The sequence below is a fragment of the Epinephelus lanceolatus genome, chromosome 3, assembly GCF_041903045.1.
Source record: "Epinephelus lanceolatus isolate andai-2023 chromosome 3, ASM4190304v1, whole genome shotgun sequence".
In the NCBI taxonomy this organism is placed as follows: Eukaryota; Metazoa; Chordata; class Actinopteri; order Perciformes; family Serranidae; genus Epinephelus; species Epinephelus lanceolatus.
The window spans coordinates 18,291,044-18,303,735 of NC_135736.1; the positions used below are offsets into that span (position 1 = coordinate 18,291,044).

Consider the following 12,692-nt stretch of genomic DNA (forward strand, 5'->3'; position numbering starts at 1 on the left):
TAGTATTTTCTCATTGTCTGAGCCCAAAATCTCCACTTAAAGCACTTAAATGTGAAGATTTTTTTAAAAACTTTTTTTCAATTTGTAATTTCTTTTCTAAAAAAAATTCACCCTTTTTTGTACACAAAACATTTTTTTTCCCGCCCTGTTTACCTGTTGAGTTTACTTTAGTTCAGATTTCCATTCTGGAATTATATGCAAAAACTGAATATTTAATTAGATAATGACCGATTTGCATATTTAAATAACATTTAATGCTTTAATGTATGGGATTTTGCAATATATATATCTTTAGAGGACATTTTCTAAAAATATTTTTTTCACTGTCTAAGCACTTATAAGTGAATATTTTTTCACTTAAATTTTTTTTCCTGCCTTTTAAAAAAAATTCACCCTTTCTTGCCCCCACTTTTTTTTTTTTGACTTTTTTTTTATTTATTTTTACCGTGTTCATCAGTTGTGCCTTAATGTGTGAGATTTTGCTATGTATATAGAGGCCAATTTCTCAATGTCTGAGCCAAAAATCTCCACTTATAGTACATATAAATGGAGATTTTTCACTTTTGAAATTTTTTCTCACCCTTTTCTGCACTTGAAAAAAAATTCACCCTGTTTACCTATTGTGCTTTAATGTAAGGAATTTTTCAATATATATCTTTAGAGGCCATTTTCTGAAAATACTCAGAGGGTTTGTTCATATATCACTCATTACTTAATATATATATATATATATATATATATATATATATCTAACATTTTATTCCTAAAAAACATGGAAACACTTTAAAAATTAGGTTTTTAAATGGCTGTTATTTTTGATATATAGAGTAATAAAAAGAGATATCCAAGACCCCCCTCATTAAAAACCTTTGACTCTAACATGTCTACAAAATGAAACACGAATTTTGAACCTGGCTTCGTTCAATATTCAGATTTTTTTGTTCTGGAAATGTATACAAACCAGTGCTTATTTAATTAGATAATGCCTCATTTGCATTTTTAAATATAACATTTCAGAACTTATAATACAAAACAAATTGTCCTAATGCAAGTTATTAACTGGGGAATTTTCATGGTGATATCTATGTTAATTTTTTTCCACTTTTCACCTGGCGTGTCTCCCCTTAAATGTAGCTTTTAACATCTTAAAATTGTCCAGTAGGGTATATTTAGCTTTTCACACCAGTGTTCAATGACCAAAAGGTAATTCTTTAAAACATGCACATTTCTAACAGCTGAGGGTCTCTGGTAGCTGTGTTTATGATAAAAGGCATTAAAATGAAGCCTGTGTGCCACCTGTGTTTATCAGACATATGAACTCAAAGCTGCAGAGCAACTTCTCTCTGCTGCCACCAGATAAGTCTCTCCATGTCGCCTCCTTGTGGACAAAAAGCTCCATATCATGCACAACTGAAGTGAAGCAGAGGAAGCAGAGGGGTGTAATAAAAAAAGTACAAATTTTATTTTTTTTTCATCTTTACAAAGGCCTGTTTACCCAAGTTTTTATAAACAAAATATAACAGCTTCTCATCGACCTGGACTGATGGGAAAAATAACCAAAAAAAAAAAAAAATCACAAAAATATAAAAAATGCTTGTCACCAAAAATGGAAAACCGGACAAGAAAAATAAAACAGAAAAGACTGAAAAGCAGAACACAATAAACAGCTGTTGAGTTCACAGCAAAGTGTTTACAAAAGGAAATATAAATGGCAAAAAAAAAAAAAAAATCTTCCTCATCATTGATTCAGGCAGTACAGAACAGCAAGTGCTTCATATCAAACATCTCAAACTCCACCAAAAGACAGCAGTGCTGCAACATAATGTACAGAAACATTTGGGGTAAAGCGTTTCGCTGACCAATCACAAACCTCAGTCTAAACTTAGCCTGTGGCTCACCATTCGTCGGCGAAACACCAAACCCTTGAACCAAGTTTCACAAACAAAATATGAGAATTTCCCACCATGTTCGGCATGAGAAACACTAATCTAACCAGATATAAAACTGATGTCAGCGAGTGTCCAGATAGTGTCTACACATCTCACACAAGACATTTCACACTGAACGCATCACTCACATGTTCATGAAAAAGGAAAACCTGTGAAAAAAGAGTCAAAAACAAAAGCCCGCTTTAGACAAGAGAAAACAGCAATTAGTAACATGCATTCAATTGGCAACAGAACATATAAGAGATCAAAAGACAGATACAAATCCAAATAAAAGGAATGTTTACAGCATCAAGTCAGCGTATCAAATCGAGTATGACAGGAGGGAGGCTCCGAGCAGGGATTTCCAGTCAAGTTCCCGAGAAATATAAGCAACGTAACATGAGGTGGACAGACGTGGTGCGTTTTAGAGAGAAATGGGGGTTTGGGGAGAGATCTGCAATTCAGTTCAGTGCTTGTCATTAGAGTTCTGCACTTCATCAGCACGTGATTAGTTTTCCAACTAAAGCCGCTGAGATCTCTTCCTTAGATTTCTTTTCCCAAACGATGCTTTTTGAGTTCAGACAGATGCCTGTATTTAATGTTTTTTTTTAAATTGATGTGTGTAAATATCACAATGAGATAGCACAAAATCTCCTCCCTGCTCCCTAAGCAATTCCAAGATGTGGAAATGATGCGTATCATTTTGAGTGAAAAAAAATTCAGACACGTAATTAAACGTGATCAAGAGTGAAGTTACACGAAGGGGTTTTGGGGCCTCGGCTCGCTGCTGGTCAGCACAGCACCAGGTTGACAAAGAGCACCTTGCAAGTAGAGACTACATTCTTTTGACACAAGCATGTTAAGTTTCATACATATACTGTAGGTGTAATGTACACACCTATCAACGGTGCATAGATAACTTCACCTCATGTATAAACGACACCGACAGATGGACTGAAGATGGAATTGCATAAATACCGAAAAACTAGTGCATAGTCACTGAAATCAACAAACCAAGACCAGAAGATAGACTGGAAGTCTTTGGAGGAAAACCGGAAGCCTTCACGCAAACGTGTGAATCGCGTCAATATGTTTCAGATTTTCACGTCAGCCAAAATTTCCACATTTTCAGATGCAAGTTTGATTCAGTCAAATTGTCTTGAGATTGATTGAAAATTAACAGCCACTAAAACGCTGCTCGTGTTCCCACAATGAAGCAAGTTTTGGTTCTTTAAAGTCTTTTTTAAAGTCAAGATTTAAAAGGTATACTATACAGGATTTTCCTAAAAAACAAAGTATAGACTCGTACAGAGGTGATCCCTCTAAATCATCAGTGATCATGAGAAGTGTGTGGCGGTGTATTTTTTGTGTAGAGTCCTTGCATGCTGCCTGTATTTTCTTATTTTCTCTTTGCTCGGGACGTATATGACCCCACAGCACTCAGGTGACGGGCAGCAACCAGGTGCCCAATCGTAAGCAGGCATCCAAGAGATACAGCACCAAAAACCCAAAAATATAGCGAGGTCGCACGCCAAACAAGAGTAAATCTGTGGTTGGCTTTTGCGTCACTTTCGCTGGTGAGCGCATCACAACCAGTAACCAATACTCCTGCATAGTGTACCTTTAAATCAGACCTTCAGATTTCATCTCAAGGCCTCCGGTTCTCTGTGAAAACCTGACAAACCTCCAATTTTAAGTTGTTAATCTCAATATAACAAAATGTTCACCTTCGACATTCAGTAACCCTGACGGAAAAGAAAAAACACAAACATGAAAAAACATTAAAACCAAAAGACGATCAATGTAAATTGTTCAACAGCTTATTTTTTTTAAGGGCTTATTTAGATATCAAAAGCACATCCTTGTTTTTCAAGTAAATCAGACACAATTTCATTCAACATCTATCCTCAAATTAATTTTGCAATCAAGTTTGAATTTGTCCCTAAATCTCTTAATTTAAAAATGCCTTCTGTTGTAGTTTAAGTCGGGTTCTGTGGCCGCTGGTGCTGAAATATCACCTCGCCAACCGGGAAACAAAGAAAAACAAACTCATTAAGACTGGGGAAGAAGAACTGCAGCTTTTTTTCAGAATCTATAGCTGCTCTCTTATTGTGTTGTTACATTCAACTCTTCACTGCACTGGCTCCACCAATTTGTAGCACGAATAATACTGTCAGCGTGCCAGTGACGACAGTTAGCTGTGATACTGCGACTGTATGTAGCACACATAAACACACATGAAGGACGGACTGATAGCTTGTTTTTTTTTTGTTTTGTTTTGTTTTTTTTACACGAGGAGACCCTCAAGTTTTCAAGTAGCCACAGACCGGCTCTGACATTGAAAAACAGCCTCTAGAAATCAGACGGGGGGGGGGCCCTCCTCTGCACGCTGACCATCCTATGTTTTCAATCTTCACAGATTTTACAGTACAAGACTGACACAGAGCTTAACCACTGGATTTAGGAGTTTGGATAATGCCAAAGACAGATTTTTTTTAAAAAGTAGTCAAGCTCCTGGAGGGAATCTTACAGTGAGTAGGTGTTTTTAAGTGTTTGTGTGTGTGCGTGAGTTCATGGGGTGGATCAGTTCATTGAGCAGTCCTCGCCCTCTGTGTCGGTGTCCGTGTCTGAGCAGGCAGTGTCCATGGCGACGTGGGCGGGGCTGACGATGACGGCTCGTCTCTGCTCCTCCTCGGCGCTCGCTCTCCTCTCCTGAGCACGCTCGATGTGCTGGATGGCCTGAGAGCAGAGAGTGAAATGAACAATGAAGGCCGCTGCAAATATTAATTTTACAAACAAATATTTTTACTACGAAATTACTTTGAGCTGGCTCAATAAACAAACTCTTACCTGCACAATGGTGTCCAGGTTCTGTCTGGATGTGGACACAGTGCTGGTGTGGACAGACGGGCTCATGGTCACCACGGTGACGTGATGAGGGTGCTGGGTTAGTGTTGGGGCCGGAACGATGACCGTGGGGTGGTGGGTTGGGGCAGGGGGAGTGGGAGGAGCCAGCACCTGAAGGGAAGACAGAATACAAACTAAATATTAATACATCTGAGACTGTGTGTTTTCACTGTTACTGCTGAGCCCTGCATGAGTTTTAGGCGGAATCACCGTGATGCTGCGCTAACAACGATGACTGGCACTTGATTTAGATTGCGGAGATACATAAATTGGCAAACCTGTCATTTTAAGCCGTAACTATAACATTTTTTTTTAGTTTAACACAGACCTTCGACCCGTCTGATGTTTCTGATTGTCTTAACGTCTGGAAGTTGCAACACGGATGTCTACTATGTTTTCATCACATGTGTTTCTAACCTGTGGACTGTGTGGTTGTCTGTCAGCGGCGTGGATCTGCTGCAGCCGTAACAGCGTCTGGCTCTGGATGAGCGCCTGCTCCTCCTCCACCTGCTGAGTGATAACCTTCAGACGCTCTGGCTGCAGCTGGCTGTCCAGAGATCGCACCTGCACACAAACACACAGCGTACACAGGTTAATTACATAAAGAACAATTTCAGCATCAATATAAGGACAGCTAAAAACATATCCTAGGGCTCTAAATTGTAGCAAAAATATTTTGTCAACATCATAGTAATTATTTCTAGAGTAATGACAGCAATGAACGCTAATATGTATAATACACATTAAACTGATATATTTGAAGATAAGCTGATAAATAATATTAATGCGTGGCAACAAAAGTAGTTTAGAAAAGGCTTTATTTGTTTCAAATATCCTTCTGAGAGAAATTTTATACAGTATTTGCTTTTCTATTGTGCAGTATTGTGTTCTATTACATGTCATTAAACAGAAGCACAGCTCAATTCGGACCCTGTGGAAATATCTCAACTTGCTCAGCTGCATCTCCTCTACTGTTTACTTTTCTCTTTAACTACCTGTTTACAGCTTCTGTTTGTATTCGCCACCTGCTCAGTCCCCTTTGTCTCAACCTGCTGTTCAGGTAGATCCAGGATGTGAGCCTATCAGGAACTGGCTGGTGCACTGGTAGATCTGTCAACACCACCAGCCACCACCTTGTTAAGGTGACTGATAATCATGCAAAGGATCCAGACACTGATTACAAGTTGAAACGGCTGGTAAAAAAGAATAATTGGTTTGGGTGTTTTGTGGTTAATGTTCGCTGTGACAAGACAATCTCACAGCCTGTAGATGTGGATAGTTTCTCTTATCAACTTTGTCTTTGTAAATGAACTCCCTGTGAAGTCTTTTTTTTTTTTTTTTTAATTTTGAGTTAAATGTATTGCTCTGAAGCTTTGCCCATTTTCAACCAGCTCTGTGTCGTTGCAATTTGAGCAATGCATTTTTAATAAACAATGGTCACCTGTCCTCCATACTGCAAGTGCCTGGAGCTCCCTGCTCATCTGCTGGATAAGGCAAAATGTGCCACATAAACCAATGAGCAGGGAGCTCAGGGCACTGGCAACACGCAGTGAAGCCGAACATCAACACAGAGCAAGTGGAAAATCTGCAATTCTTCCCTTGTATGGTGGCAATATTGGTCAGTTTTTTAAACTATCCCACCTTCATGCTTTCATGCCGTCTGTGTGGCATTTAATTTTCACTGTCACTGTCAACTAATGGTTAAACATCACAAGCGTAGATCAGATTGAGAAGTAAAATGTCTGAGAATCAGTTACTGTTATTGTTAAATGTAATAACTCCTGCACTTGTGAAATAAAAGTTCACTTCTGAAAGACATTAAACTGAATAAAGTACTGATTAAAGAATGCGTGTCATGTAACAGAAGCTCCTCCCTTTGATCTCACCTGTTCCTCGAGCTGCATGCGCGCCGAGCGTTCCTTGTCCAGTTGCTGCCGCAGCTCTAACATCTCCCTCCTGACCTCCTCCACTTTCTCCTCCTCCAGCGTGTCGGGGGACCCGATCCCCTCATCCTTCTCTTCTGCTCGCCTCCTTTTGGGTGATGAGCCGCTGAACTCCTGGAGTGACATGGAAACCACATGAGGTTATATTAAATATGACACATTTAAACTTAGTATGTAAATAAAGGTGCTCCAAAACCCGACCAACATAGTGTCAGTGTGCACAGAATCTGAGGAGTTTCCACTCTATTTAAAAAAAACAACACATGCTGCTTGTGCCGAGTTGAACAAATGGTCATTACATTCAAGTCTTCTATTAAGGTTTTCCAATAAAGCTTTGAGAATAGAAGTTAAAAATAAAAACATACAGTGAATTCTGGAAATTATTACATCTCTTTTTTCAATAAAGTTTGACCACTAGACTTTACAACGCTCTGGACATATTGGAAATGTTTGGCTCCCATGAGTCAGAAACAATTCTTAAAGCCAACAATGACGTTGGTGTAACCTAATCTTTATCTGTGACTGTGCAGAAGTACCAGGTTGAAACTGAATAAACACACATGCCAAAAAAAAAGCTCCCCAGCATTGAAATGTTGATTTAGAATTTGACAGTATGTATGGAACGACCCTACCTGTTTTATTCATGTGCTCCAGGTAGCCCTTAAGAACTCAACTTCAACAGGAAGCCTGGCTGCAGCATCTCACACACTACCTGATGCCATTTGATCATCGGCTGACAGAGATGCAACATCACCTCTCCCACCCGCAGCACATCTAAACCGTACTCTACATAACATGCCACACACTGGCATGACCTATTAAAGCACAGCCTATAGAAGACAGTTTTTTTGTCCTGAAGAAAGTCTGTAGCTCCGTGCATCTCTAAGGGCCCTGTCACACCAAGCTGATGATCTACCTATAGTCAGTGTTGGGCTGTCAGTGTGCTTCTGTCACACTCGTGAGTGTCTTGTGTCCCGCACTGTTGCCCCTCGTCTGTCCCTGTCGACTTTTTACTTTTGGCCGATTCAGAATGTTTAATTAGCTAGTTGAAGCTTGTCTGTAAATGAAATCACTCTGATTGGTAGTTCAGTTTAGTGCACAAGAAGAGAAACGGAAGTGAGGAAAGTAAACAGCTAAAGTCAAGAAGGAGTGAGATCAAAACAAACTTGTTACATAAGGCAAGGTTATTTTTCTTTAGCCATTTAGCTCTTTAGTGGAAATGTTTTGTGATGGTTTGTGTTATTGTTCACTGGTGCGCAGTAAATATGCTCTGTTCTTTCAACATTGTGCTGTTAATGTGCTAACTGGCTAACTAGTGTAAAGACAGTCTTCCAGCTTCCCTTTTTAAATGATGAATACAGACTACTGCCGCCTGCTGCTATGGAGAGTTAACTCCTTTCATGCAGGTGCAGAACGTACATGCTGGTTGGCCGACGGCTGAAGTCTTGTGGTGCGTTCATGTGCATCTTTTTGGCAGAGACACAGACAATGTGAGGCGATGCTACAGTCTGCTTTCGTTGCCACTAGTTCTCTCAAGTTGTATGGTATGTCTGGGCCATAAAAATTGATACAATTATGATGAAAAACAATGGCACAGGATGTTACCTGGATAAAGCGTTTGAGCTGGTTGTTCTGTGCCAAGAGCTGCGTCTTCTCCTGCTCCAAGGCAAAGATATAGTCTGCTGTCTGCTGCAAGATGGCCGCCTGGTAGGGACGAACCAAAAAGGTAAATACTAGAACAGTGCACGGACAGAAACTTCCAAAACTGTTGCGAACTGAGATGTAAAAAGTTTTATTCTCTACTGCATAACTCATCAATTGGTGCCAGCTGCTTATGCTTCACCACACAGTGTACATCTACGCTGTCAGAAAGTGTCTGTGTTTGCATGTTTTTTGCACCTTGCTGAGCTTCTCTCCATCTGTGTGGGGCAGGAGTGTTTTGAGGGACTGGAAGCCGGCGTTGATGCTCTGCATGCGCCGGCGCTCGTTGCTGTTGGCAATCTCACGGCGGATTCGTCTCTCCTGGTCCTGGGCTGTCTCCGGACTGAGGGGGATGTTGGCTAGGCTGAGAGAGCGGGGTCAAAGGAAAGAGACGGTCATTATTCAGTCCATAAAGGCTTTGTGTGCAATGATAAGGCCGAAGCTCCTCTAGGACACACATCTGATCCATCTTCTCTTTGAAGTTGTAGATATAACTATAGAAATTTCTACTTGACAAGTAGCGCTATGCTGTTAAAATCACGGGCAATGCAGCTTAAAGAAAAATAATGTTGTGATAAAAATAATTAATTTGCACAGTAAGCTAACAACACACATACCTCTGACATAAATCTGCGCTTCCTGGTCAAATAAATAAACCACAGCAGTACAATTAGCATTGAGCTGATCTCTGACTCTGATGCCTTGAACCTTTAACCTGGAGCCTTAACCAGGCTTTAGTCTCGACCTCACTACATTCCTCAGTTTAGCTGCCTGAGGATCTTTGAGTTTAGCTGAACTCAGTGCCCCCTCATAGGGTTGAATGTTGGTGGTAAAAACGCACTCTGTCATATTTACTCAGGGGGAAAAAATTTGTGAACCATTAAGCCTGGAGATGACCATGGTGCCAAGAAAACAAAAAACCTGAAGGGGATGGCTGGGATGTTTACAAAAATGAAAGAGGTCAGACAGAGGACACAGCTGCACATGGCTAGAAATAGTTATTTTCTACAAAATGTGGGTGTGCAGCCATACTTGTTCAGAGCTAAAATTAGTGATTTGATTTCAAACGATGTTTACAAGCCAGCACCCCCATCTTAACTAAAAAGCAGCAGAAACATTTCTTAAAGAGCATAAAACACCTTCATTATCTCATGATGCACACTCCCTTTAAATAAACTCTGAGTCCCTAAACAACTTAATTTTGTGACTCAGTTTTATCTTATTTTGAAACATTTGGGAGAAATTCTCTCAAATATATTGTAATCTACTTGTTAAACCCCTTATAATGAGGAGCAGAAGTAACATTAGGGCTTAATGTTGTCCATTGGGATTCAAGTGTCCATAACTCAAAAGTTATTTGGTGCAGATGTGCTTACTTGACATGAGATGTTCAAGGGGTCTTGGGGGATTTTTGTTCATTGGTCCTGTATATGTACAAACCATGTGTGTGAGGTGTGGTGAGACGGTTAACTGCAGAATAAAAGAAGTCACTGTAAAACCAACTTCCGTCCATCATCATCAAGTAAGAAAATGATGTGCTTGTTACATCTATTTTTTCTTTCTTTTTTATTATTTGGCCTGAGTGTCCAAGGCTTCCACCCTGAAAATTTTATGAATAATCCTGGATCTAAATTGCCTGTATTTATATATATATTTAAAAAAAGGATAGGTATAATAATATTTAATAAAAGCCCCAGGTCTGATAATGTGCCCTTTAATCAAACATTCAAACCCTCAAAATGTTATAATATTGTTGAACAAAAACGCAAGCAGCATGTTGGTGAAAATTCTCCGTCATCCGGTTCATGATAATCTTAAGCGCTGTATTGTAGGCAATTGATGAGAGGCGAAACATCTTCCAAGAAACTCAGGCAAGTCCAGCTGCCTACAATAAAGCACTTAAGATCACCATGACCTGGATGACCTGAAATCATCACCAACATGTTGCCTAACAATATGGGAGAAATGCCCTTCAACTGGTACGGGAATTTGAAAGATCAGAATTGAGGAAGCTGGTGAAACATGTTCAAGAAATTTAAGCAAGTCCAATTACCTACAAAATAGCACTTAATATTCAAGAAGCACCTTATGTATAACTGCATGCAAGACAGAGAGTGCACGTAATTACTTTAATGTTGCAGCTGGTAAGGGTGGAGCCCATTTTTTAAATGCTTTATACACTGCTGGGTAGTTTAATCATTGATTAGACGTCATCATATGGTAGTTGACTATATTTTGTGTTAATAATCATAGTTTGCAAAGTAACTAATGTATAAAAATAAATGTTGTGGCGTAAAAAAATAATATTTCCCTCTAAGATGTAGAGGAGTTGAAGTATAAAGTAGAATTAAAATGAAAATACTGTAGTACTGTTTCTACTCAGTATTAAACTACTCCTAACTGCTATTAGTTTTAACATCACAAGTCATAATTAAGATGGAAAATACAATAAAAAGGTTTTATGGGTAAATAAGATACCAGATTGCATTTAAAAAGCATCAAAATAGAGCTTTTTCATAAAATAAAACCCCCAGATGACACCCCCCCCCCCCCATACAGGGGTCCAGGCTGAGGTCCTCAAATCCCAGAAACGCCCCTGATAATCAAGTATAAATATTTACAACTACATACAGTATGTTGACACAAATCTTTCTGATCTTTGACCAGAAAACAGCTCAGAAAAACAGCCACATCTATCGCAGCCAGCTGAAACGTGTCGGGGTTTTTAAAGTTTAGAGATGAGATCAGCTGTTGTCAGCTGTCGTTGCCAGGAGCTGCGGACTCCAACATGGCCGCCGGAGGGCGCGTCATGCAGTCTGGACCGTAGCAGCAGTGAAATGTGACTCCGCCAGCAACAGCAGGCCCCCGGCGTCACGGAGAACAATGCTTTCAACAGTTAGCACCAAGCTAACTCATACTCACTGGTCTGCTGTTGAAGTATACAGATGTTTGGCAGTTATAACACTATTAAAACGACATGTTTTGGTTTAACAACCTAGTACACACAAGTAACAACGAGTCACACACACACAACACGGTCTGAAAACGAGTGCGTTGTGACAGCTAACTAGTTAGCCAAGCTAAGCTAATTTTAGCACGCGACACAACCATGGCTGCTACGCGGAGCTTTATTTAACTACGCACGTAGCGCAGCCGAACCACGTTTCACGTGTCCGCATTTAAGACACCTACAATTTCATTATTTAAACACACGTAATTCGGTGTAAATAGTAAGGGGCGTAAGAAGGTATGTCGTTACAAACATGTGATTTAGTGTACAGCAGTGAGGCGGCGGGGAACACGTTAACTACCACGTGGTTGATGTTCAACTGGAAGCAAATGTATCGATTTCATGTCGCTGATTTACATATTTCTGAGCTGAATGACTGCAAACATACCCTTTATGTTATTACATGTGATTAGGCCAACTAATGTAACAACATATATTAAATATATCCTCTATATTCACACCGCCACTGGCAGCAGCTGGCCAACAAGCTGCTAATTTTTACAACCATGCTGCTGCTGCCAAGATATCGCAGCGAAGCTAACACCTAGCATGCTAACCCGAGTCAGACTGCATCACACACACATACACACCACAGCGACACGAGGGATGATTTGTGCAGGTAGTTTCGCTATCAACTAAAGAAAATAGCTCGATACACACCTACAGAGACCCCCAATAACATCCTTCTCCGTCTTCTTGAAATGCTGTAAGGACGGTATCTTCTCTGTCGGCATCATGAAATATTCCATGCTTTCAAAGCCACCTTCTGTAGTCCGTGTTTTCTGTGTTTTTTTCTTCCTCCACTGCTGTCCTTGTTAAAATGTAATGATGAACGTTGTTAGCTCAGAGCTCTCGCCGTAACGTTACTCCTCAATGGCGCATATCTAAAATACCGCTTCAAAATCAGGCAATCTCAAGAATAGAAAAATAAAAGTAAGTTGGAGCTGTGTTGCTTCCCACAGCTGATGGGGTTCCCTCCAATGTGTGTGTGTGTGTGTGTGTGGCTTCTTGCCTCCGCCTACTACGTGTCTGTGTGTGTGTGTGTCTACTGCCTCCGCCTACTTGTGTGTGTGTGTGTGTGTGTGTGTGTGTGTGTGTGTGTGTGTGTGTGCAGCTGACTGTGTGAGGCGGGAAACAGCTGGTTGGAATCAGAGCCCGTTTTCCGGAAAGCAGAACAAACAGAGCAGCCAGAGTCACTGTGTA

General features: G+C 40.2%; 1 protein-coding gene across 1 annotated transcript; it reads right to left on the bottom strand.

The window, feature by feature from the left end:
* Positions 1–2,476: 2,476 nt before the first annotated feature.
* Positions 2,477–12,477, bottom strand: LOC117255761 (transcription factor AP-4-like). The gene is made up of 7 exons (XM_033624932.2): positions 12,150–12,477; positions 8,678–8,843; positions 8,384–8,482; positions 6,722–6,892; positions 5,253–5,399; positions 4,779–4,946; positions 2,477–4,667 (listed from the first exon to the last, which is right to left on the bottom strand). The coding sequence occupies exons 1-7, from the start codon at positions 12,236–12,238 to the stop codon at positions 4,512–4,514; spliced, it is 996 nt and encodes a 331-aa protein (XP_033480823.1). The 5' UTR covers positions 12,239–12,477; the 3' UTR covers positions 2,477–4,511.
* Positions 12,478–12,692: the final 215 nt, after the last annotated feature.

Bases quoted from the DNA above. Each gene is read 5' to 3' on its own strand.
- LOC117255761 (XM_033624932.2), bottom strand. From the start codon at position 12,238: ATGGAATATTTCATGATGCCGACAGAGAAGATACCGTCCTTACAGCAT. The intron at 6,893-8,383 runs GTAACATCCTGT...ATGTCACTCCAG, and splicing joins AGCTCAAACGCTTTATCCAG to GAGTTCAGCGGCTCATCACC. The intron at 4,947-5,252 runs GTTAGAAACACA...TCTTCCCTTCAG, and splicing joins GACAACCACACAGTCCACAG to GTGCTGGCTCCTCCCACTCC.